The sequence below is a fragment of the Geotrypetes seraphini genome, chromosome 1 (assembly GCF_902459505.1).
Source record: "Geotrypetes seraphini chromosome 1, aGeoSer1.1, whole genome shotgun sequence".
NCBI lineage: Eukaryota > Metazoa > Chordata > Amphibia > Gymnophiona > Dermophiidae > Geotrypetes > Geotrypetes seraphini.
In genome coordinates this window covers 459293065-459319769 of record NC_047084.1, presented here as the reverse complement: position 1 = coordinate 459319769, position 26705 = coordinate 459293065, and the positions used below count along the sequence as shown (strand labels likewise).

The window sequence follows — 26705 nt, the reverse complement described above, 5'->3', positions numbered from 1 at the left end:
CAACATCCAAGAACTTTATTCAACCTTTTATTCTCTATAGTCATTTCTGAATCCACCAGAACAGGAGGCTCAGGCTGCATGCAGGGCACGCCACTTGTTAAGGGGACCCCGATTGGGGATATACTTCACACCACAGCCATCAGGGAGCAGGCGCTTCTCAGAGACCATGTTTTCAAAGTCATTGGCATTGAACTTCGTGAAGCCCCATTTCTTGGAAATGTGGATCTGAAGAAGACATACAGGTATGGTCAAACAGTATTAATTGGAAATTATAAATGGGGCAATAAATGAATACTATTTTAGGAGTCAACAGGCCAAAAACAAAACTATGGCAGTAAGCTCACACATATGAACTGCATTAGACAACAGATACTCTAAAGCAGGGGTTCAGGACACCCATAATGAATATGCATACTGTAGATTCTATATGCACTGTCTCCATTGAATAGAATCTATTACAAGCATATTTGCTTTGGTTATCTTGAAGCCTGAGGGGCTGGGTGAGTCCCGAGGACTAGACTGAGAAGTCCTGCTCTAAACCCAGTTGCACCTACATCACAAACCAGAACAACAATGTCCCTCCTATGCTATGTCCAAGTCAGCAAACCTGGCCACAAATAGTACTCTTTCTCAAAATTTGATTTTCAAAAGAAAATTTAAAAATGAGTGACATCTATACAGATAAAAGTGCATTAGGGTTGTCCAGAAAAAACTAACCCCCCCCCCCCTCTTTTACAAAACCGCAAAAACATTTTTTTAGCACTGGCCAGTGCGCTGAATGCTGTGTGCTGCTCAGACACTCACAGTTCCTATGAGCATCAGAGCAGTGCGTAGCATTCAGCGCCAGTGCTAAAAACTGCTGTTGTGGTTTTGTAAGGGAGGAGGTTTAAAGTTGGAAAATCTGTGCAAATTGAAGTTTTTCCCCAAGAATTCCATTGTGCTTAATCAGAAAATAATTTAAAATAATAAAAAAATTTAAAGCCGATCCTGGGCTCGTTCAAAGCTGTTTTTCTTAACATTTGCTATTTTTACTTTATGAAGCAAATTTCTTGGTTATTATAGCTATAACATTTATGGTTTTCACACTCAGCAATGATACTTTAATAAAAAGACATTTTATGCAAAAAAAAAAAAAAAAAAAATATCTAGCAGTATTAACCCCCTTCTTTTACAAAAGCCACACTAGCGTTTTTAGCGTTGGCTGCTGAGGTAACAGCTCCAATGCTCATAGAATTCCTATAAGCATCGGAGTTGTTACTGTTGCGGCCGACACTAAAAATGCTAGTGTGGCTTTGTAAAGGAGGGGGGGTAAATGAACCTTCACTAACTGCACTTTATGGTGGGAAAATAACAAATTTAACATACTTTGCTAATAGCTAAACATCTAAACTTTGGTGTAGTCATCTACCAATGTGTGCCACTCAAGCATTCAATGTCTTCTTGAAATGGAAAAATTATGTTCTTACCGGTTAATTTTCTTTCCTTTAGAAGCAGCAGATGAATCCAGAGACAAGTGGGATAGCTCACATCGACCAGCAGGTGGAGATAGAGAAACTGATTAACAGGTGGTCTTATATACTGGTATTCCTCCTGTCCATTCAGTTATGCTCCTTGCCCAAGCATCCAGATATAGGAGAATGAGCATCCAAAAAACTTCTTTCCAGTAGCGAAATTCCAACATTAAACTAAAGAACACAACTACCAACAATAACCCAACCGAAACTGGCACACAAACCACAGGCATAGCGTACACAAAAAGGGTGGGGCTCTGGATTCATCTGCTGCTTCTAAAGGAAAGAAAATTAACCGGTAAGAACATAATTTTTCCTTCCTTAGCATAGCAGCAGATGAATTCAGAGACAAGTGGGATGTAGCAAAGCAAAACTCAAACCAGGTGGGAAGCCAATGCCGCCTCCGCAATAACGGAAGCGCCAAAACTAGCCTCCTCACGGGCCGCCACATCCAATCGGTAATGCTTCGAAAAGGTATTCCCAGAAGACCAAGTAGCCGCGCGGCAAATCTCCTCCAAGGAAAGACCCCCGGACTCCGCCCAAGACGTAGCCAACGCTCGAGTCGAATGAGCACGAAGCTGCTCTGGCAACCGTTTCCCCGCTATCAAATAAGTCGAAGCAATCGTTTCTTTGACCCAACGAGCAATGGAAGCCTTAGATGCAGCCATACCCTTGTTCTTGCCCGCGAACAACACGAACAGGTGATCCGACCGACGAAAGTCGTTAGTCACCCCCAAATAATGCAGAACAATCCGGCGCACATCCAGGAAACGCAACGACGAGAAGCGCTCCCCCCAATCCTCCCGCCGAAAAGCCGGGAGGAACAAACACTGGTTCACATGAAAGGAAGAAACCACCTTAGGCAGAAAGGACGGCACCGTCCGAACAGACACCCCAGCATCCGAAATGCACAAAAAGGGATCCCTGCAAGATAGCGCTTGCAACTCCGACACCCGTCGAGCTGAAGCCATAGCCACCAAAAACACCGTCTTCAACGTGACATCTTTCAGAGTAGCAGTAGATAAAGGCTCAAAAGGTGCCGCCCGCAATCCCCCAAGGACAAGTTTAAGACTCCACGCGGGACAGGTACGTTTCACAGGAGGCCGGATATGGTGAACCCCCTTGAGGAATCGAACCACGTCGGGCTGCGACGCGAGCGCAGAACCAGAGACCCGACCCCTGTAACAAGCAATGGCCGCCACCTGAACCTTCAGGGAATTATAGGCCAACCCTTTAGCAACGCCCTCCTGAAGAAAGGAAAGAATAGCCGACAGAGACACTTGGAAGGGCGAAATACCCTGCCCCCTACACCAGGACTCAAAAACTCTCCAGACTCTAGCATAGGAGGCAGAGGTAGAAATCTTTTTAGCTTGAAGAAGAGTTGAAATAACCTGTTCCGAATAGCCCCTACGTCTCAGCCGCGACCGCTCAAGAGCCAGGCCGTAAGACCAAAGTGGGACAGATTTTCCATGGATATTGGACCCTGAGTCAGTAAGTCCGGAATCACTGGGAACGTCAGACGATCGCCCGCTGACAGCTGTATCAGATCCGCTTACCACGGCCGACGCGGCCAATCCGGAGCCACCAGGATCACCCTGCCCTAAAAGCGAGAGATGCGGTGCAACACCCGACCTATCATCGGCCAAGGAGGAAATACATACAGAAGGCAACCCGGAGGCCACGGGAGGGCTAACGCGTCCTCCCCCTCCGACTCCTGCTCCTTGCGTCTGCTGAAATACCGAGGAAGCTTCGCATTGCGGGACGAGGCCATGAGATCATCTCCGGAAGACCCCACCGTAGGACCAGCAGATCGAACGCCCGAGCGGACAGCTCCCATTCGCCTGGATCGAGAAGATTTCTGCTGAGAAAATCCGCCTGAACGTTTTCGTGACCCGCAATGTGTGCCGCTGAGAGGAGAGGAACATGCACTTCCGCCCATCGAAACAGAACCATCGCCTCTTCGGCCAACTGAGGACTCCGGGTACCCCCCTGGCGATTGATATACGCCACCGCCGCGACGCTGTCCGAAAAAACCCTGGTCAGACGGTCCTGAATCATGGACTGAAACGCTAGAAGCGCAAGCCTGATCGCCCTCAACTCCAGCATATTGATCGACCACTGGGCCTCCTCTGAGGACCAAACACCCTGCGCCGACGCCTGCAGGCACTGTGCTCCCCAGCCCACAAGACTGGCATCCGTCGTAATCACGACCCAATCCGGAGTCGCCAGCGGCATGCCCCGGAATAGATTGAACTCGCTGAGCCACCACTGCATGCTGCGGGCCGCCTGAGGACTCCACTGGAGACGCCGATCGTAGTCCTGCGACACCGGGGACCACCGGGAAAGTAGAGACTTCTGCAACGGCCTCATGTGGAACCGGGCCCAGGGGACCACCTCCAGAGCCACCACCATCGAGCCCAGAACCTGTACATAATCTCAAACCCGAAGCCTGAGCGATCTGAGAAGCAGACGAACCTGAGACTGTAACTTCTCTCCCCGGTCCCGGGTAGAAACACTTTCCCCAGACAAGTGTCGAACCTCACTCCCAGATGCTCCAATGACTGTGACGGGGACAGAGAGCTCTTGGGAAAGTTGATGATCCACCCCAAAGACTGAAGGAGAGAGATCACTCTCTGAGTCACCAACAAACTCTCCCGCCTGGAAGAGGCGCGGATCAACCAGTCGTCCAAGTAAGGGTGCATACGAATTCCCTCTTTGCGCAGAAATGCTGCCACCACCACCATCACCTTCGAAAAGGTGCGGGGAGCCGTTGCAAGACCAAAGGGCATTGCCCGAAATTGATAATGCTGGCCTAGGATCGCAAACCGAAATCATTGATGCGGGGGCCAGATCGGAATGTGGAGGTACGCCTCCTTGAGATCGAGGGACGTGAGGAACTCCCCAGGTTTCACCGCTGCAATCACTGAGCGCACTGTCTCCATACGGAAATGGCGAACCCTGAGAAATTTGTTGACCCTTTTGAGATCCAGCACAGGTCTGAATGACCCCCCTTTTTTGGGCACAATGAAGTAAATGGAATATCTGCCGAGACCCACCTCCTCCGGAGGCACCGGCACCACTGCCCCCAAATCCAGAAGCACTTAAAGAGTCAGGCGAACCGAGTCTCCCTTGGCCGCCCCATTGCACGGGGACACCAAGAAAGAATCGGCGACGGGAGAGGCGAATTCTAACTTGTAACCTTCTTGAATAATATCCAAAACCCACTGATCCGACGTGATCTTGGCCCACTCCGCCAGAAAGGCAGACAGCCGCCCCCCCAAGGGAATAGCGGAGGGAGCCGAGACCCCGTCATTGTGGGGTGCGACTTGCTGGAGCACGGGCTGGCTGAGCTGATGGGAGTTTCGCCGTACGAAAGGAACTCTTTTGCGGAAACCTAGGTCTCGAGGAAGTGAAGGAACCATAAGCGGGCTGAAAGGATGGCTTACCAGGTCTATATCTCTTAACATCCCGGAAACGTGGTCTGGCCGCCAAGGATTTTAAAGGGGGCCTAGGCCTGTCTTCCGGTAAGCGCTGTGTTTTGGTATCACCAAAATCCTTCACCAATTTATCCAAATCTTCCCCAAACAACAAATGCCCTTTAAAAGGGAGTTTCACTAGCCGAAGTTTGGATGCTGCGTCCGCAGCCCAATTACGGAGCCATAAAGATATGCGAGAAACCACCGAAAGAGACATCTGCTTTGCAGAAGCGCGAATAATATCATATAAGGCGTCCGCCAAATACGCTAGACCAGACTCCAAAAAAAGAGAAAAACAACGAAAAATTACGCGAGCGGGAAGGCAGGAATTGATTTTTCAACGGCCGTTGAAAACACATGCGTCTTCTTCGCTCCGCGGAAATGAAGAAACTGGGGACCACGCTCTCCTCCGTCGAGCGGTCAACTAGAACTTTCTAGTTAAAAGTGTCCATACCGGGGCTCCGTCGGTGATGTCACCCATACGTTAAGAATATGCTGCCTGCTTGTCCTGGGATAATATCATATAAGGCGTCCGCCAAATACGCTAGACCAGACTCCAAATCAGCCAGTTCAAGGGAACAGAGCCCCCGGACTCCATCAAATTATTCGCCATCAGCTGAGACCATTGCAGACAAGCCCGCGCCGCATACGAACTGCAAATCGCAGCTTGTAAGGTGACTCCAGCCACTTCAAAGGACATTTTCAGTAAAGATTCAATCTTCCTATCCTGGACATCCTTCAGCGCAACACCTCCTTCAACCGGCAAGGTAGTCTTTTTGGTAACCGCGGCCACCAGCACGTCAACCCTGGGTAACTTAAATCTCTCGAGTTCGTGCGGGGCAACAGGATACAAGAGCCGCATGGCTTTCGACACCCGGAGTGTCCCATTGCGTCACAATAAGCTCCTGCATGGCTTCATGCACTGGAAAGGACCTAGTCGGCTTGCGCATCCCCGCCATAAGGGGGTTTGCGGACCCAGAAACTTGAGTATCCTCCTGCGAGATGTTTAATCCCTGCAACGCCTTAGAAATTAAAGAAGAAAGTTCTTCCCTGTGAAAAAGCCGGAGAGCGGAAGGATCATCCACGTCCCTACCCGGGGGTTCCTCCGCTTCCAAATCCAGCACCTCACCTTCTTCCAGCAACTCAGGAAGAGTAAGAGATAAAGGGGAGACAGGGTCAGGGTCCCCTTCGTCCACCGCCGCATGCCTGCGCCTCTTCGCTACCTGAGACTTCACCGGAGGGGAAACAGCATTAACAGCAGCAGTACCAGTATTACTAATAGTAGTAGTGGAAGTAGAGGGAACAGGCAGCACAGGAAAATTCAAAGGCACCAGCTGAACAGGCTGAGAGCTCTGTAAAACAAAGGCACGGTGCATTAACATGACAAACTCCGGAGAAAACGAGCCTAGCCCGAATCCCGCCGACCCTGCCTGTCTTGTGCAGTAGAGCGGAACCGCGGCTTCCCCCAGTGCTCCCGACGCCGCTACAGCCGCCGAATTCCCCTCAGACGCCGGCGTGCCTTGAATCATGGCCGACTTGACCGCGAGGGAAGAGGAGCTCGATCGCGCCTCCCCAGCGCGGGAAATTGCCAAGTCACACGCCGGCAGGAAAGAATCCTCTGCCGGTGTATCTGCACACCCGGCAGAGCACAGTCCCGACGGTGTCCTGCGCTTCTCACAGCGCGAACACCGTTTCACAGCCTCTGCCGCCATTTTTTTTTTTAAACGGAGAAAGCCCGCCAAAATCGCCAACGCAGCCCTCCAACAAAACCGGCACCCGGGACCGCACAATACGCACTAAAACCCCAGAAAACCAAAGTTCTTACTCACCCAAACAAACTTCCCAATCACACAACAGCAAGCAAGTAAGGTTATGGCTGGTAATTTCACTGAAAGCTGACCAAAAGGCATAGCCCAGCATAGGCAGGCTCAGAACTTTTTTTTTTTTTTTACTGGAAAGAAGAAAAATACAGAGCCCAAGTCAACCCCTCAAGCAACCGGAGGGGAGGGTGGAGAAGGGACCTGGGGGGGCCCAGGTATAGCTCCCAAAGCCGGCACCGCTCAGCCAGGCACCCCTGTCTCTCTGAAGAGAACGAGTCTCAACAGAAGACCATAAATTCACCCAAATTCACCGGGCACAGCCAGAATCCAGGAGCTAGAAGTATAGCTACGAACCCTGCTGGGAGATAGAGCAAACTGAATGGACAGGAGGAATACCAGTATATAAGACCACCTGTTAATCAGTTTCTCTATCTCCACCTGCTGGTCGATGTGAGCTATCCCACTTGTCTCTGGATTCATCTGCTGCTATGCTAAGGAAAGGCAGGATAAAGCCTGCGATGCTATTCAACTCCTTGTCACAAGGCTTCACTCTGCACTGGGTGTGGTGATGCCAGTGACAAAGTCAGTTAGCAGTTTTAACACCTTGCTCGGCTGTGTTGACAAACTGTTCAGCAGTAGGGAAGATCTTCAGACCACCTAGCCACAGGCTTTGCCAATCATTTATTGGTAATACTAAGAGCATGTGATTCAGGTCCAACCAAGTCTCTCAGTGACGTGCTTTGGCTTACCTGCTTGAAAACCAGCTTGCCCCAATGAAACTGTTCAGGCACTGGTCTTCAACAGCTTTGAAGCAATGTCCTGTTTTGACACTGTCAGTGATTAAAGTATGTTTGCTGAAAAGTGCGAACAGTACATCTTCTGTCAGGTACCATCAGAGGTTAGATAACTTCAACACCATGTCAGCGACTTCACAATCAATTGCTTTGTAGTCATGCATGTCACAGAAAAATTACAGATCAAGAATGGGTGCATCTTGGGTTCTGCACACTTTCATCCACATTGGCACAAAGAGTGCCAGAATATGTTTGGATTGCTTCAGTTTCACAATCATCTCCTTGTTGTATGGCAGTTGACTGGAAAACTATGAACATTTTTGTTCCATATATGTTGCAGGCCATCCAATGCTTGATGTATCACTTCCGGCTTCATGAAATGTACACGAGGATGTGCTGCTCCACGAAACAAAGTGTTTTTGATGCACTCACGATAAAGCACAGTTACTTACCGTAACAGGTGTTATCCAGGGACAGCAGGCATATATTCTCACATGTGGGTGACATCATCTACGGAGCCCCGATGCGGAAGCATTTTCAAGCAAACTTGATTGAAGATTTAAGTTTGCTCTGCTGCTCCACGCATGCGTGCCTTCCTGCTCCACTAGGGGGGCGCATCCCCTCGTGGTCTCCAGTTCACTTAACTAGCAAAGAAGTCAACCTCAGGGAGGTGGGCGGGTTGTGAGAATATATGCCTGCTGTCCCTGGATAACACCTGTTACGGTAAGTAACTGTGCTTTATCCCAGGACAAGCAGGCATGATATTCTCACATGTGGGTGACCTCCAAGCTAACTGAAAAGGGATGGAGGGAAGTTGGCAATTTAAGCAAATAGATTTCGGAATACCGATTGGCCGAACCGGCCATCGCTTCTGGACAGTGAGTCCAGACAGTAATGGGAGGTGAAAGTATGAACCGAAGACCACGTGGCTGCCTTGCAGATTTCCTCAATAGGTATGGACCTGAGGAACGCTACGGAGGCTGCCATTGCTCGGACCTTGTGTCCCGTTACTCGACTATGCAGCGCGAGACCAGCCTGAGCGTAGCAAAAGGTGATGCAATCGGCCAACCAGTTGGACAAGGTGCGCTTGGAAACTGGGTGGCCTAACCGGTTTGGGTCGAAGGACAAAAACAATTGTGGGACTTTCCGGTGTGGTTGAGTGCGTTGGAGGTAAAAGGCCAACGCTCTCTTACAGTCAAGAGTGTGAAGCGCCACCTCTCCGGGGTGAGAGTGGGGCTTGGGAAAAAACACGGGCAAGACGATGGACTGATTGAGGTGAAAATCAGACACTATTTTAGGCAAGAACTTTGGATGTGTGCGGAGTACCACCTTGTCATGGTAGAAAACAGTGAAGGGTGGGTCCGCTACCAGAGCCTGTAGCTCACTTAACTCGCCGGGCGGAAGTGAGTGCAAGCAGGAATCACCTTCCACGTGAGGAATTTAGGATGGCATTTGTCTAGGGGCTCAAATGGAGGTTTCATTAGTTGAGCCAGAACCACGTTAAGGTCCCAAACCACCGGAGGGGGTTTGAGAGGAGGGTGGACATTCAGAAGACCCTTCATGAAGCGAGAGACTAAGGGGTGGAGCGAGAGGGCTTTTCCTTCCAGGGGCTGATGAAAGGCCGCAATCGCACTGAGATGTACTCGAATGGAGTTGGTCTTTAGGCCGGAGTGAGATAATTGAAGTAAATAGTCAAGGACCAGAGGGACGGGGACCGACACCGGGTCCTGGCTGTGAGAGGAGCACCAGGCTGAGAATCTGGTCCATTTTTGAGAATAGCAGGTTCTCGTCGAGGTCTTTCTAGAGGCCTCCTATATCTCCTTGACTGATTGAGACACGGGGAGAGAAGTCAGGGGGAAAGAAACCAAGCATTCAGATGAAGAGATTGAAGATTGGGATGTAACAGCGAACCCTGACTCTGTGATAGTAGAGAGGGAAACCGAGTTAGAGGCAGTGGATCTCTGACACTGAGTTGAAGTAGAAGGGAAAACCAAGGCTGGCGTGGCCAGCGAGGAGCAATCAGGATCAGGGTGGCTTTCACCGTTTTCAGGTGGACCAGCGTCCGCAGGATCAGAGGAAACGGCGGAAACGCGTACAGAAACCTTCCCTCCCAGTCGAGGAGGAAGGCGTCGGCCTCGAGTCGGTCCGGGGAGTGTATCCGGGAGCAGAAGAGGGGCAGTTTGTGATTGTGGGGGGATGCGAACAGATCTATTTGAGGCGTCCCCCACTTTTCGAACACCTGTCGTAGGGTCTGAGAGTGCAGTGACCACTCGTGTGGCTGGAGGAGGCGGCTGAGTCTGTCCGCCAGACATTTTTGTTCTCCTTGTATGTACACCGCTCGAAGGAAGGTGTTGTTGGAGATTGCCCATTTCCAGAGGCGCATGGCTTCCCGACAGAGGGACCAAGACCCTGTCCCCTCTTGTTTGTTTACGTAGTACATTGCTACCTGGTTGTTGGTTCGGATGAGGACCACCCGGTCGTGAAGCAGATGTTGAAAAGCTACAGCTGCGAGATAGATGGCCCGGAGCTCTAGCACGTTGATGTGACAGCGGCGGTCTTCTGCTGACCACATCCCCTGAGTGCGGAGGCCGTCCAGGTGGGCTCCCCAAGCGTACTCCGACGAGTCCGTGGTGAGTACCTTGCTGTGAGGAGGGGCGAGGAAGAGCAAACCTTTGGAAAGATTTGAAGAGTCGGCCCACCAGCGGAGCGATCGTTGCAAGGAAGGAGTCACTGTCACGGGACGATCGATCGGGTCCCGGTCTTGACGCCATTGAGAGGCCAGGGTCCATTGATGGATTCTCAGATGGAGACGGGCGAAGGGTGTGACATGGACGGTGGAGGCCATGTGGCCCAGGAGAGTCATCATCTGTCGAGCTGATACCGAGGTCAGCAGTGAGATCCTTCGGCTCAGACTTACTAACGCCTCTAGACGCGGAGGGGGGAGGAAGGAATGGAAGCGAACCGTGTCCAGCGTGGCCCCGATGAATTGTAGGGACTGCGAGGGGCGTAGTTGGGATTTTGGGAAGTTTATCTCGAACCCCAGACTCTGTAGGTAGATAATAGTCTGTTGGGTCGCTGAGATAACCCCTTCCCTGGATGGGGCTTTGATCAGCCAGTCGTCCAGGTAGGGGAATACCTGAAGACCTTGGGAGCGTAAGGTAGCTGCGACCACCACGAGGCACTTGGTGAAGACCCGAGGTGACGATGCTAGGCCGAAGGGGAGGACTCGGTATTGCAGGTGCAGGTCTCCCACCTGAAAACGCAAGAACTTGCGGTGAATGGGGTGCACTGGAGCATGTGTGTACGCCTCCTTCAGATCGAGGGAGCAGAGCCAGATGCCCTCGTCGATCAGGGGGTAGAGGGTCGGTAGGGAAAGCATCCGAAATTTTTCCCGAACCAGAAATTTGTTGAGGCGTCTCAAGTCTAGTATTGCGAAGGTCTCCCGTTTTTTTCGGTACCAGGAAGTAACGGGAGTAGAAGCCCTTCCCCCGTTGGCCAGAGGGAACCTCCTCCACTGCTCTCAGGTGAAGCAAATCTTGAGCTTCAGAGAGGAGTAGGGGTAGCTGCGTCCGGTTGGGAGGGCAATTCCTTGGGGGGTTGTCTGGAGGAATGGCCCGAAAGTTGAGAGAGTATCCTGATGAGATCACGCCAAGGACCCATGCGTCTGACGTGACTTGTTCCCAGCGAGGGTAAAAGACTTTGAGGCGACCCCCGATGGGAAGGAGGCCTGGGACTATGGCGGAGGGGGCCCGCCCCCTTCCGCGTATCCCGTCAAAAGGACGGGGATGGTTTGGTAGTCGCAGGCGGTTGGGACTTGGGCAGAGCCCGATGGTGGGCTTGCGGATGCCTGGGCGGAGGCCACGAGAAGGCAGGAGTGGATTTTTGTGGGTAGCGGCGCGGAGGGGCCCTGAACGGCCTGGACGCGGGCGGTTTAGGCTTTTGCCGCACGAGGGAGGCAAACGAGCGTTCGTGTTCGGAGAGACGTTTTGTAGCCGCCTCGATAGTGTCATCGAACAGTTCTTTACCCACACAGGGGAGGTTAGCCAACCGGTCCTGTAAGTTGGGGTCCATGTCGACCAGGCGCAGTCAAGCTAGTCGGCGCATGGCGACAGCAAAGGCTGCCTCTCTGGAGGAGAGTTCGAAGCCATCGTAGGCTGCGTGGAATAGATGGAGGCGTAGGTTGGAGAGGGACTCTGAAAGCAGGCTAAACGCTGCTTGGCGGGAGGCCGGTAAGTCAGTCTCAAAGGCTCTCAGTAGTTCAATGAGGTGTTTGAGGTAGGATGTGAAGGTGAAAGTGTAGCTTTGCACCCTAGAGGCCATCATCGCATTTTGATATAGTCTCCTGCCGAACTTGTCTAGGGTTCGGCCTTCTCGGCCTGGGGGGACCGCCGCTGAGACCCTGGAGGGGTGGGCCTTTTTCAAGGAGGATTCTACTAACAGCGACTGGTGGGAGAGCTGCGGTTGTTCAAATCCCGGGAAGGGTACTGTACGGTACTTGGCCTCCATTTTGGAGGGTACTGCTGTGACCATATAGGGGGTCTCCAGGTTCCTGAAGAAAGCCTGTAGAGTACCGGGTTAGGCGGTAAGCGAAGGGACTCTCTGGGCAGTGATGGCATATCCAGCTCCGCTAGGTACTCCTTAGAGTATCTGGAGTCGGACTGGAGGTCCAAGTCCAAGGCGTGGCCCATGTCCTGGACAAAGCGAGAGAAGGATGGGCGGGATGTTCCCGAGGCCCCGTGCGGGGTCGGTGAACGAGACCTCCGTCGGGTGGAGAAGGATGGGGAGGCTTCCCTCGAGTATCGAGGCTCCTGCTCCGATCCACGCTCCGAAACCGGGGAAGCACTGTGAAAGTGTTCCGGGGTCGTGGATCTCGGACGTCTCGAGGAGCCCCTCAGAGACGATGCCGGGGTTCGGGGTACCGATTGATGTCGAATCGGTGACCTCGACCCGGACTCCCTCGGTGAAAGCCTGAAACCTCGGATCGGAGCCCCGGTCCGAAGGGGAGTTCGGAGGATGCGCGGGTTGGAGAGTGATAGCTCCGCCACCCTCAACGGTCCTGTACGAGGTGTAGGTGAACGGCCTCGTAGAGTGGGGGAACCCCGGGCCTTCTTGGAGGTACGGCGGTTTGAGGTTTCTGTCGTTTTAGCACGACGTTTTGCCCCGCGGCGGTCTGTGGAGGGAGAGCGCCTCGGGTGTCTCGGCGAGGAGTCCGAGGAGGATGGGATGCGGCGAAGCTTTCGCGTTTTTCCCCGAGGTGGCTCGACGCGAGGCTCAGGCTGGTCTGGCACATGCGCGGTCGAGGCCGGTTGTAGATGGGCCATTGCAGCGGACAGCTCCGATGAGATCATCGCTCGGAGTAGGTCCTGGAAAACGGGCACGGACAGCATCGAGGGCATGTCCACTGCCTCGGTGCACTCCACCGGGGGCGACCTTGTATCAGAGTATTCCCGTGTGGTGGAGGCACGGCCCGAAAGCTTGGAGGGCTTCGCCGGGGCTGTAAGCATGGGACTTCCGCCATGCGTCGCCGGTGTCCCCGAGGCTGGCTTCTTTGCTGTTACGGAACCTGAAGAGGGGACTTACCCGGAGCCGAGGCTTTCTGTTGTCCCGAGGACTTCGGATTCGAGTCTCGAGGCGATGCCGAGGTATTCGGGGCCGAGGTCAAGGCCGGGGCCGACCTCGAGGCCGAGGTAGAGGGTTGGTCAGCAGCGAAGAGATCCGCCATGCGGGCTTTTCTTCGGCGGAGGGCCCGGTTCTGGAAAGTAGCACACTGGGGGCAGGAGTCGGTTGGATGAGCGGCCCCCAGGCAGAGGATGCACCGGCGATGTGGGTCTGTGATGGAAAGAAGCCGCTCGCACCGGGTGCACTTTTTAAAGCCAGTCAAAGGCCGGGACATAGAATCGAAACTGGCCGCGGCTCGAGTAGCCACGCGGCCACGGGGACCTGGAAGCCTCCGGGTCGGTCAAAAACGAAGCAGGAACAAGTTGAAACAAGAAAAAATTTGCGCACAGCGACTTAATCGAGAAAAATAAGAAAAAAATCACGGTGCTAGAAGGCAGTTGGGGCAGAGCCTGAAAAAACACGACTTCTAGGCTCAGCGGAAAATTTTGAACTGGAGACCACGAAGGGATGCGCCCCCTAGTGGAGCAGGAAGGCACGCATGCGTGGAGCAGCAGAGCAAACTTAAATCTTCAATCAAGTTTGCTTGAAAATGCTTCTGCATCGGGGCTCCGTAGATGACGTCACCCACATGTGAGAATATCATGCCTGCTTGTCCTGGGATAATCATCATAGAGAAGTGTCGTGTCATTGCTCGTTAGTACTGCAGTCAGTTCCTCAAAAACCTTATTTCTAATGTCCATTAACCAAGGTTTGTCAACTTTCAGTGTCAGAAGTTTCAGATTAGAGAATGACACAGGGAAAAAATCTGTCCCCGTCACCGCCGTTCCCTTCACCGCCCCGTCACCGTCACCCCTTTCACTGCCCTGTCACCGCCACTGCCATCCCATTCACCGCCCCGTCACTGTCCCCACTGCATCCATATAAGCCTTAGTACTGTAATATTTAGCTTATTCCTTTCTTATAAATCAAAGTTCCTGCTGCTGACCTAGAGAAAGAGATGTTCAGCTGGCAGGGCTTTGTTTATAAATTTTTATCAACACAACTAATATACTACTTTATCCTAAAGCAAAAAGTAAATAAATATAATTTTTTTTTCTACCTTTGTTGTCTGGTTTCTGCTTTCCACATCTTCTCATTCAATTCCTTCCATCCACTGTGTGTCTTCTCTCTGCGTCTTCCATTTGCTGTTACTGTGCCTCTCCCTTTACCCCCCCCCCAATTGGTCTAGCACCCATCTTCTTCCCTCCGCTCCCCCATAGTCTGGCATCTGTCTTCTCCCCACTCTGTCTTCCACATTTCCCTTCAGGGTCTGTTCCTCTCCACCCTCCTTCAATGTCTGTTCTATTCCTTTCCACCACCATCCTTCCCTTCCTCCTTTACCATCTGTTCTTTTCTACCACCCTTCAGCAACTCTCGTGTGGCCTATCTACCTTCCTCCCTCTTATTTTTGTGGCACGTTACAATGTAATTTGTGCAAGCCACTGGAGCCTGCGAGCTCGGTCCCTGTCCCATCCCCACAAATCTCACTTCTGTGCTCCTATTTTCCCCATTTCTAATATCTCCCCTATGTATCTGCCGTTGCCCCCCCCGTGTCCATATACCATCCCCATGGCATGTCACCTTTATATCTCTGTCCCTATGCCCCTGTACATAATTTCCCCTCTTTCTGTTACCTTCCCGTGTCCAGATTTCCCCTATCTTCCTCTTCCATACCAGTGTTTTCAACCCCATCTAGCTTTTTCCCTCTTTCTTCCCCCCCCCCTGCTTCTAGCATCTGGCTCACCTGCCTGTCCTTCCCTTTCTTTCCTGCTGTGGGTTTTTCTTTCCATCTTCATCCCCTTGGCCCAGAATCCTTTTCCCTTTCACTCCCTCCTTCCAATTTGAGCTGAGAACACGCGCGGTCCCCGCAGCCCCCACCCACCTGCCCAATCGATCCTAGTGTTTAGTCAGCTCTCTCCCTTCTCCTCACCTTAGTTTGCAGGCTTTCGTTTTCGGCGACCTGCACGCTTTCCCAAAGAGCCGCGCAAGCGCGGCGGCTCAGTTTTTAATCTTCTGCTCTGCTGCAACTTCTTGTTTCCGGTTGCATCAGAGAAGATTGAACACTGAGCAGCCGCGCATGCGCGGCTCTTTGATAGTGTGCGGGTCGCCGGAGAAGGGAGAGAGCTGGTTAAACACTAGGATCGATTGAGCAGGCAGGTGGGGGCTGTGGGGACCGCGCGATCCTTGATGCCTCACTGCGGAAACAAGACCATTCACTGCTCCACGGGGCGGTGAATGGCCTTGTCCCCGTCCCGACTGCTATTTTTCTTTCCCCGTTTCGACGGGTTACCCGCGGCTAGCCGCGGGTAACCGCCACCGTGTCATTCTCTATTTCAGATCCTGCTTGTCTAGTTTGTCCCCCATATGAGAGTCAAGCATTTAGTTGTTCTATAAATTTCTGTATGATATTGTAACCCAGAAATTCCTTCACACGTTTATGTCCTTAGCATAACGATAACATTATCACCTGTTTAGTGCAAAATTATCAGCTGATTTTTAAAAGGGAAAAAAAATGGATTTTGGTGCTTATATTCATTAGCTTTGAGCAACCTCAGGATGGGCCTAAAAAATTGTACAAAAAATGGTTTTGATCAAGCAGATACAAAATTCATGTGAAAAATTTCAATTAGTAAAGTTTCTTCAACTTTAGGTTTTTCTGGACCACCCTAAAAGTACATGCGCAAGGTCAGACTGAAGCCTCCTAACTTCAAAATGAAGAATTATTATTTTAACCAGGTTACTTAAGATCAAGATACCAGTGCTGCTGCACACAAACATGGAACTTATGCTGATGCGTTTGTGAACAGTTTCTGTAAACTCATCCAGTGCTTCTAGTTTCCACCCATATTACATGGGAATGGGTAACAAAGAGAAAAGCTTGTATCCAGGATCCCTTAGAGCACTCTGTAATTAGAACAGAGCACTTACACAACCAGGGAATATCACTGTATGCAGCCATTGCACACCACCTCCCAACAGGAAAAGCAAGAGCTGGTCGGCTTAATTGACTGCAAATAGAAAGTAGTTTTAAAGAAAAATTGAAGAAAAAAAAAAAGTATAGTACAAATGTTACATTTTACCATTTCCAGAAATAAAGCTAGCAATTACTAGAAAGGAACCAATCTTTCAGTTAAAGCTTCCTCAGAAGCAAGATAAGGCTTCCTAAGTAAAAGGTGTCAGAGTGCAGCTTCATGATATGTGGGAAAAGAGGCTGGAGGAAAAGATTTTCTACGACTGTCTATTCAAATGCTCATTGAGATATACAGGGGAAGTTGCTAAGTTTTTAATCTCACTCCACTCAAATGGAACCTGGCTCAGTTCTTTCTAGCAAGAGAATTACCACCTATACCATATATAAAACTTGGATTGCCTGCTCCGATGCCTCACCTTCTGACGCCCAGGAAACTTAAACTTTGCACGGCGCAATGCCTCAATCACGTGCTCTTTGTTCTGTGTTTTGGTGCGGATGGACATGATCACTTGTCCAATGTGCACACGGGCTACTGTGCCCTGGGGCTTACCAAAGGCACCACGCATTCCGGTCTGAAGCCTGCAGGAAGAGAATGCACAACAGGCTCATAAGGTCTTTTACAAGAGAGTCTATAGCCCTGCATCTCAAGAAAAAGTAGAATCAAATAAAAGCTGCCCAATTCAATTCAAATATAAAATCAAAGACAGGCAAAAAATGAAGTCACAAATGTCTCCGAGATCCCTTAGAGCACCCTGAAAATAGGACAGGGCACTTACACAACCAGGGAATGTTACTGTATGCAGCCATTGCACACCACCTCCCAATAGAAAAGAAGGAGCTGGTCGGCTTAATTGACTGCAAATATAAGTTGCACATTTGGGAGAACTAGGGTTCCAGCTCACCTGTCAGCACCGGCACAGGACAACATCTTGTTGATGCGGATAACATGAAAGGGGTGCAGGCGCACCCGGATATGAAACCCATCCTTGCCACAGCTCTTCACCATGTACTTATTGGCACAGATACGAGCAGCTTCTAGAGCTACAAAGACAGAGAAAGGCAGTAATCAGTAAGCAAGTACACCAGGAGAGGGTCCAGACCTTAAAAATCTTAACACTTATCAATGTTTTGGCTTTGAGGTATCTTAACCCCTTTTTATGGTTCTCTTTCACTTCACACACTAAAAACTGTTAGGGGAGCTGTATTGCTCAAGTCCAGAGTCCTATCCCTTACCTTCAGATGACAGCTGCTCATATTCATCAGACACCATGTGTCCACATAGTGGGAACTCATCCACCTTAGCCTTTTTCCTACCCAGGTCAAAAATCCTGATCTTGGAATCTGAGGATAAGAAATATAAAAACCTTTTGAGATGTAACAATAAGGAAGAAATCCTGTTTCACCTATTAAGGTATTATTTTAACCAGATTACTTAAGATCATGATACCAGTGTTACCGCACACAAGCTTGGCACTTGTGCTGATCTGTTTTTTTGGGGTGTTTTTTTAAAAAATAATTTTACTTATTCAAATTTTGAAACAGAAACCAAAAACATGGGCTAGGTAGCCCTCATGTACAACATATCAAATGCCATCAAATACAAGCCAATGAAACTACCGATATACACTGATGCAATATGCAAGCTAATATCCCCTCCAGAATCCCCCTCCATAGCAATCAATGTTCTCCAAAAGTTCTGACAGTCCATGTAATACTAAGATTGTTTCCATTCCACATATTGTCCCATATTTTATGGTAAACACTTAGGGCATGTTGTCTGATAGCTATCAAGTTCAACACCAGATGAACGTAAGTCTACCTTAGCTCGAACTATGTGTCTCAGGCCTAACAGCGCTCTTCCAAGCGGCAGCCAATACCAAGTGGGCTGCTGTGAATACTTATATCCAAACAGACTGGGGATTTTAAATTACAGTCCACTTGAGGGGGCAATACTTTCAAAATAGAACAAAACACAAAAAAACCCTCTCATCGATACTGGGCAAGTTTCTCAAGTAATATCTTCATATAACATTTAAAGGTTTTTAAATATTTAAATGTGCTCATAAGCTCTTCAGCAAGGCGCCACAGCAGCGGTACAATGTCGCTGGAAAGGTGCTTGAATTTTTATCATAACACATTGCATGGAGCAAGGATTCTCGCTTCTTTTTTTTTATATATTATTTTTTATTTTCAAATTTTACAGAAAGTGTACAACATGTTAAAATACAATTGATGAATATACAATAACACTTTTATATCTAATACATTATGTTCTAAATATATTTTTATCCCCTCTCCCTCCCTCCACCCTTCTATTACTTTTCATTCATACATAACATATTGTATAATATATTATAACATATTATGTAAAAATTATTTTCATTACCCCCCCTCTATGTGTGTCATAATAAAGATATTTAAAAGAAGAAAAGAAGAAGAAAAAACCTACTATTTACTCATTACAATATTTTGTCAAAGGCCCCCATATTTTTATAAATTTAATATATGTCCCTCTTTGTATTGCTATTGCTCTTTCCATTTTGAATATATGACATATTGTGTTCCACCAAAATGTATAATTTAGGTTATTATAATTCTTCCAATTGTTGGTTATATGCTGAATGGCAACCCCTGTCATGATTAATAAAAGCTTGTTATTTTCTGGTGAAATTTGACTTTTTTTTCTCATCATCATTCCAAATAATACTGTATCATATGATATTGCTATATGATTTTCCATCAATTTATTAATTTGTGGCCAAATTGAATTCCAAAAACATTTAATATAGGGACAATGATATAGTAAGTGATCTAACGTCCCTGGTTCAAGATTACAGTGCCAGCATTTATTTGACTTAGAACTGTCTAATTTTTGCAAACGTGTAGGGGTCCAAAAAGCTCTATGTAATAAAAAGAACCAAGTTTGTCTCATAGATTTGTCTCATAGATGCTGACACTGTACATCTCATTCTCCAAGACCAAATTAGTGGCCATTGAGATGCATTAATTTGATGCTTAATCTCAATGCTCCAAATATCTCTTAGACCATTTTTTGGTTTTTTATTCAAATATCCAGATATTAATTTATACCACAATGCGGCTTGATGTCCTAGGAAGTCTGCTTGAAAACATAAGAACTTTAAACTATATTGATTATTTAATGTTTTCCATTCAGGGAACCCAACCTGAATGGCCTGCTTCAATTGCAATCCTTTGGAAGAACTGGATTATTGCAGGCATTAGATCTCTAGACGATGTTATTTCAGAAGGTAAACTGCTGGATTTTTCACAATTGCAACATAGATTTGGTCTTAATAAAACACAAAGTTTTAAAGGATTCTCGCTTCTACTGGAGTGGCAAATGTTATGGCTCTACAAAAGTTGTTTAACAGTAGACCACTTATCTGAAAAGGTCAGTTCACGGCTCCAACACAGACTGTTTTGCCACGCTACATCAGGAAGCCGGAAGGATAAGCTTTTTATATTGATTTTATTTGCAGTGTGCAGTGCCTGAGTCCTTTGGTTTACACACTTGATGAGGACGTGTTTTTTCAAGATCAAGTGTGTAGACCAAAGGACTCAGGCACTGCACACTGCAAATAAAAACAATATAAAAAGATCATCTTTCCGGCTTCCTGATGTAACGTAGCGAAACACAGACTGTGTTGGAGCCCTGAACTGACCTTTTCAGATAAGTGGTCTACTGTTAAACAACTTTTGTAGAGCCATAACATTTGCTACTCCAGTAGAAGCGAGAATCCTTGCTCCATGCAATGTGTTATGATAAAAATTCAAGCACCTTTCCAGCGACATTGTACCGCTGCTGTGGCGCCTTGCTGAAGAGCTTATGAGCACATTTAAATATTTAAAAACCTTTAAATGTTATATGAAGATATTACTTGAGAACTTGCCCAGTATTGAGAGGGGTTTTTTTGTGTTTTGTTCTATTGTGAATACTTATATGGCAAACAAATGTTCATATTTTGTAAATCCCGGTATGGGAGCATTTAACAAACAGTGCTGATCTGTTTGTGAACAGTTTTTGTAAACCCATCTACTGCCTCTGCTTCCAGTTCCCATCCACATTAAGTGGGAATGACTAGTAAAGAGAAAAGCTTGTATCCAAGGTCCCTTAGAGCAGTTTCTCAACTTCTTCAAGCCAAGTACCCCCCCCCTCAAGCCTAACAAACACCTAACGAATACCCCCGCCCAAGCTGCGCCAATGATCCCACCCCCATAATAATACTAATTGTAACGCAATTTCTTCCATCCATTTTTCATATACACACTATACCGTTATGCATTAAGATTATATTAACCACAAAATTTTTTTTTAAAACCACAAAGCACACACAGAAAATATTAATCATCATTTATATTCAGGGTTTTTTTTTCAAAGAGGTCAAGGCAGATTATATAGAACAAAACATAAATAGCAGATATAAATTCACAAAACTGACACATTATGATCACTAAATTGAAAATAAAATTATTTTCCCTACCTTTGTTGTCTGGTGATTTCATGAGTCTCTGGTTACATTTTCAAAATTTCTTTCTTTCTGCCTCCTGAACGCTTCTTCTCCTCCAGACCCCAACCAACTTCTCTCTGTCCTTCCATGAATCCAACGTTTCTCCCTCTCTCCTCCACCCCTAGTGGCAATATGTCTCCCTCTCTCTCTCACACTGTCCATCTGTCTTGAGAGATCCAGGCATCTCTCCCACCTCCTCTGCTGCCACATCCCCCGGATCATGTGCAGCATTTTTCACCAACGCCCACCAGCCCCATGGCCATTTCTCCTTCTTTCACCCCTCCCCAGCACAATGCCACATTTCTCCCTCCATTACTATGTCCAACATTCCTCCCCCTTGCATCCCCCAACATTTCTCCCTCTCATCCTTCTATTCCCCATGCATCTCTACCTCATTCCTCTCTATGCCCAATTTTCCTTTCTTCCTTTCCCCATGTGTACCATCTCTCACTCACAAAATCATGCCCATCAATTCTCCCTTTCTATTCCTATGTCCCAAGTTAGTGCCTCCACGTGTCAAGTTTGTACCCCTCTCCCCCAAAGCCACCCTGTACACAGAAGCGGCAGGTGCCAACAGGGATCCCTGTTTGCTCACCCGCTGAAGCTGCCAGAGATGCCTCTGTCTATCCACTCACTGTACCACCCCCCACCCCTGAAGCCAACCCTAGCACCAAGCCTAAGCAGACACGCTCCACCCCCATCCCAGCAGCAACTCCGCACAGGGATGGGCCATGTCAACACATGCGACTCACACACTGCATAAGATCGGCTCACAAGCCTTCCCCCCCTCGACGTCAAGTTCTGGGCTAGCCAGGCAGCGATTGGCTGGCCTGGAACCTTCTCTCCAATGTCAGCATTGACGTTGGAATTTGTGGGAGGGGGAAGGCTTGTGGTCCATCCCTGTGTGTGTGGGGGATGGAGCGCGTCAGCTTCAGGGGTGTGTGTGCAGCGGGTGGGCAGCCAGGGAATGATTCCTGGCACCTTCAGCTGGGGGAGGGGGGGGCAAGCAGGGATCCATGGCGGCAGCCAGGCCATGTATCCCCAAGGGTACGCGTACCATGTGTTGAGAAACATTGCCTTAGAGCACTCTGTAATTAGGACAGCTAAATACCCTACTTAGGCAGTTCTAAATTCTGTTCCTCAAGGGCCCCAACAGGGCTGGGTAACCATGATACACACCACAAAACAAACCTAACATCAAATCATACAAACAAGTGCCCCACAAATATTCATTGTTAAGCTCCCTAGGCCTTCTAGACTGACATTGCTGGTTTAATCCAGAAGTGGAATGAAGAGTAAACATCAATTATTTAGCATGGAGATGGAACTGAAGTTCAGATGTTCATGGTATTGCAGAGACACTTTTTGTGTATATTATTTGGCATTGTATTTTATATTATGTATGTATGGTTATTTGGAAACTGTCTAGGTTTAGGCAATGTATATGCTATAAAATAAATAAGAGGGTAAATCAAAAAGTAAAAGCAAAATACATTTAACAGGTTTAATAGAAGTTAACTGTGAGCAATTGATCGCATCACTTTTCCATAGTCCCCATGCAAGATAGCGCATTTGTTGTATCATTCAACTAGTTTCTGCATTCCTGCAAAAAAGACATTTTTTGTCTGCTCCCGAATCCAGATGAGCACCACTTCCTTTACTTTTATCATGCTTTATCTTTTGCTCTCTGGATCGCAGTGATGCACCCATGTCTCGTCGCCAGTGACAATTCTCTCCAGAATACTCGGATCTTCTTCATACTGTCTCAGGAACTGGATCACAACTTCTGCACACTGTTTGTGCAGATCAGTAAGCTGTTTGGGAACCCATCGTATGCAAACTTTCCTGCATCCCAAGTCATCATGCATTATAGCAAATGCAGATCCACAGCCAATATCCAAATTTGCAGCCGAGACACCGTTAGCTGTCAAGATTTCTCTAACCAAGGCATCCACCCTGTCAATGTGCTCTTCTTGTGTGTGCGATATTGATGGCCAACCAGAACGACTTTTGTTGGTTACACCTGTTTTAAACCTTTTTACCCACTCATAATCTCATTGATTCATGGTGCTATGTCCATACTGAGTCAATATTCAATGGTGAATTTTCACTCCCTCTGCCCAAAGAAAACGCACTACTGCATGGTATTCTTCGATGGTGCAATCTTGCAATGGAGCATCCATGCTTCTGACCTCGTGGCTTGCCACACAACTGAAGGCCGAGCACTGCCCTGTGCATGGACAAACTATCCAACAGACAATGTACAACTTTATATATGTTGCATTTCACTAGCTTTGTTCTGGTTATCGTGTAATTTAACAATTGCCTTTAAACTTTTGATTTACCCTCATACTTGTTGGTATTCAAAGAAAAAAAAAAAAAAAAGGTGCACTTACCAGGAACACCTCTACAGAAACGGGACTTTGGGTAAGGCTTGTTCTTACAGTATCTGTAACTAGATAAATTACAAAATAGCACAAATATTATTAGCAAGACATGAAAATCATTTCAACATATGCAAGAACTGTATTAAGAGGCCCACACACAAATTATATTCTTTAAAAACATAACATCTCTGAAATTAGTTCAGTGCGAGTGTTGTAGAGGCTTGGCTTGTAAATAGAGAAGCTGTGGGACCAACTTGGACAGAGATTCAGCCTGAGGGGAGTTGGGGGTGTAAAGGTTATCTGCTTGCATTCTGGGGTCACAACTGTCAAACATGACATCTAATTTGCCCACCCAATGTGTATGTGAGGAAACAGAATGTGATCTTTGAATGTATGTGGAGAGGTGGTAAGAACAGATGTGGGGTTTATTTAGAAGCTTCCTAATAAATGGTGTTCAGCCTGCTGATAATGAGCATCCAAATCTCCTCTTAAAATGAGAGGGTTAAAGTGCAATTAGGAAGAGCAAGAGAATGTTGGCTGACTTAAAAGGATGTGTTTACCAACATTTTGTTGTTGCAAGAAAACACCTGTGCAATTGAAACTTCTCCAATTGTATATTGTTACTCAGAAGATCTTAATAGGGTGGGGTGGCAGCTCTTTTCCACAAGGGTCTTATTTTTACGGTATAAAAGATGTGGAAAGAGAAGTTGGTGAGGATTCTCCTTCTTGAGGTATAGGCGGTGTACAATTTCACCTGGTAAACATACATGCAAAGGACAGCTATGTTTTTGGGTAATTATAAGACACTGGATTTCAACCATTCTTTTGTGAGGGAAACCTAAATATGGACGATGGGATAGCTGGAGGACAAGAATCCATTAACTGGGCTGGTTTCAGATTATGGTTTATTGCAGTGTTATCGCAAACTGTGTGCCGGAATACACTGGCATGGAGGAGAGTCATCTACGGCGGCTGACTGCCTACAGGACGTGCATTTCACAGCGAGAGGCACGTCCTGTAGGCAGTCAGCCACCGCAAATGACTCTCCTCCTCTTCCCACCCCCCTCCACCGAAGCAGGTCGCGGCCAGATGGGCCTCATCGCACTTCCAGGCGCCTTCCAGCTGGGGCACTGGATTTAGTGTGCTGCCACCCGGAAAGTTTGTGAGACACTGGTTTATTGGCTATTTGGAGAGCACAGCATCTAAGACTGCAACTATTCAAAATATTCTCAGATTCGTAACTCCTACTCTAGAATAGATTTATTTTTCCTTAGTTCTTGAGAAACAATTTGATATTAAAAGACTAGCAGGATCAGTCCTTGCTCCAGTGACTGATAACACCCCTAACTCCTAATTATCCTGTTTTGATTATATTATAAACTCTATTAAAAGCAAGGATAATCTCTCACATGTTTAATGCATAGCACTGCATACATCTGGTAGCGATATAGAAATGAAAAGTAGTAGTATAAGAACAAGTTAGGTAGTAAGGGGGCAATTCTATAACTAGGCACCACAAGTGAGGCACCCAGATGCAGTACAGACTGCTAATCTATGATGGCACTTGGGCACCAAGATTTTATTAATATAAGTTGGTATCTGCACACCTACTTGCACACCATGTCAACAGCAAATGTAATAAATGCTGATAGTATCTGTGCTTCTGTCCTGTGGACACCCTTTTTGTTAAACAAGTTGCATAGGTCATTTATAAACTAGCATTCAACAAACACCCAGCATTTATTCACACAAGTGCACACTTTATACCCCAAAGTGCAAGTATTTTACAATATGCAGTAGAAGTGGAGACAAAGGCTGTGTCTGAATTCAAGAAAGCCTGGGACAGGCATGTGGGATCTCTTAGGAAGAGGAGATAGTAAAGGGGCCATTTGGCCTTTATCTGCCATCATGTTTCATGATATAAGTGTGCAAATTGCACTTAAACTTAGGCAACAATTTGCAGAAGGAGGAGTTAAGCATTTCTTGCTGCAGGAGGAACGTCTATAGAGATAAAAAGAGCCATCTATTACAGAATGACAACTATAAAAGGAGACAGCTTATGGCCAACTTATGATGGGTTGTAATGTTTGTGGGATTACTATCAACCTATAAAACTTTAAAAAAAAAATAATGTAAAACCCAAACAAGGTGGTCCATTTTAGAAGGATGAAGGACAGACCGAGATTTAAACATTAAACTACTACCCCTGCAATGCATTTATGATAACAATAAAGCATAGACAAGAGCACGGCAGATAAAAGACCTTATGGCCTATCCAGTCCGCCCATCCATCTACTATTCCTACGAGAATTGATCTTTCCAAGTCGTCGCTTTTCCAGAGAGTTCATTTCCCTTGACCTGTTCTTCCCGAGCCTTTCTTTCGTTACTGCACCAGATTAGCTCACTTTCTGCATCTGGAACCGCCAGTGAAACCCGCTCTGCCTGATCCCGTCTCTTCATTCTGTACAGTTTGCGGCAAAGCTTTTTACAATACGATCACACTAAGTTCCAACATTATTTTTCCCCCAGGAATGAAAGGCGCGGATTTGGAAATAAGTCAGCATACTCCCTTCCTGTCCCCTCCCGGGCCTTGTGCACATGGCAGCGACGGTGAACGGCAACACTCACCAGCGGGCGGGGCGGCGGCCCATGGCTGCGGGGGATGGCACCTGTAAACACACAGAAACAAGGAGGTTAAAGGAGCCAAAAGAGGATGAGAAAAGAGAACACCAGAGGACAGAGAAGCCCACAGAGCCGCCATGACTCTACCCACCTCGCAGCGAGCAAAAAAAGGAAAGACGGAACGCACGGAGCATGCGCTAAAGCCAGGCCCCGGTCACCCTACGTCACCACAACGCTTGTCCTTTACTGCGTCTGCGTGCGTTACGTCCAAAACGAGGCGGATCGCCTATCGCGAACCTGTGCGCGCGCGCGCGCGGAGCGAAGCCCGCCGTCCCGAGCGCGCTTTACGTCGCGCTTGCGCAGATTGAGAGGTTGGTGGCGATTCTTTTGTCCCCGTCGACGCCGTGTCGTTTTCTCATTCTAACACAAAACAGTATATTTAGATAGAAATAAAAGATAGCTTTCAGAGGCGTAAAGAGCGGTAACATTTTTTTTTTTTTTGGGGGGGGGGGTACATGTTACTGCCTATACTTTCCAAAGTTAGAGTTCTCATTTTAAATAATTGTGTACTGTAAATTTGTATTTCGGGTGGTGGTTGAATTTTTTTCGTCAAGCTGACTTAGCTACCGTGTCTCCTCAAAAAACGCACTAGGCTTATTTTCAGGGAATGTCTTTTTTTTTTTTTTTCCATTTACAACAATCATCTCTCCCTTCCTCTCCTCCACCCCAAATCTTCCTCTTTCCTTTCTCTCTCTCCCCCCCCCCCCACCATGTACAGCATCTTTCCTCACCTCTCACCAATCCCCTTGTGCAAAACAGTGACAGCGCTCTGAATGGGTTGTTTTGCAGCCTTCCCCGCCAGGGCGGACCATTTCTCTGCAGCGTCTTTCTATCAAGTTTCAAGTTTAATTAAAATATTTTATACCGCCTAATCAGC

General features: G+C 47.7%; 1 protein-coding gene and 2 non-coding genes across 3 annotated transcripts; all 3 read right to left on the bottom strand.

The window, feature by feature from the left end:
• Window positions 1-25963, bottom strand: RPL10 (ribosomal protein L10). Its single transcript, XM_033922625.1, has 7 exons — window positions 25920-25963; window positions 25775-25815; window positions 23156-23214; window positions 17464-17571; window positions 17133-17271; window positions 16647-16809; window positions 1-225 (listed from the first exon to the last, which is right to left on the bottom strand). The coding sequence occupies exons 2-7, from the start codon at window positions 25795-25797 to the stop codon at window positions 70-72; spliced, it is 648 nt and encodes a 215-aa protein (XP_033778516.1). The 5' UTR covers window positions 25798-25815; window positions 25920-25963; the 3' UTR covers window positions 1-69.
• Window positions 16136-16273, bottom strand: LOC117352827. The gene has a single exon (XR_004537879.1). It is a non-coding gene; the product is annotated as a small nucleolar RNA SNORA70 (small nucleolar RNA).
• Window positions 16955-17091, bottom strand: LOC117352826. Its single transcript, XR_004537878.1, has one exon. It is a non-coding gene; the product is annotated as a small nucleolar RNA SNORA70 (small nucleolar RNA).
• Window positions 25964-26705: the final 742 nt, after the last annotated feature.

Coding starts and splice junctions, on each gene's coding strand:
- RPL10 (XM_033922625.1), bottom strand. CDS start 25,797: ATGGGCCGCCGCCCCGCCCGCTG. Junction 23,215..25,774: donor GGCCGCCGCCCCGCCCGCTG/GTGAGTGTTGCC, acceptor TAATTTATCTAG/TTACAGATACTGTAAGAACA. Junction 226..16,646: donor AGTTTCCTGGGCGTCAGAAG/GTGAGGCATCGG, acceptor TGTCTTCTTCAG/ATCCACATTTCCAAGAAATG.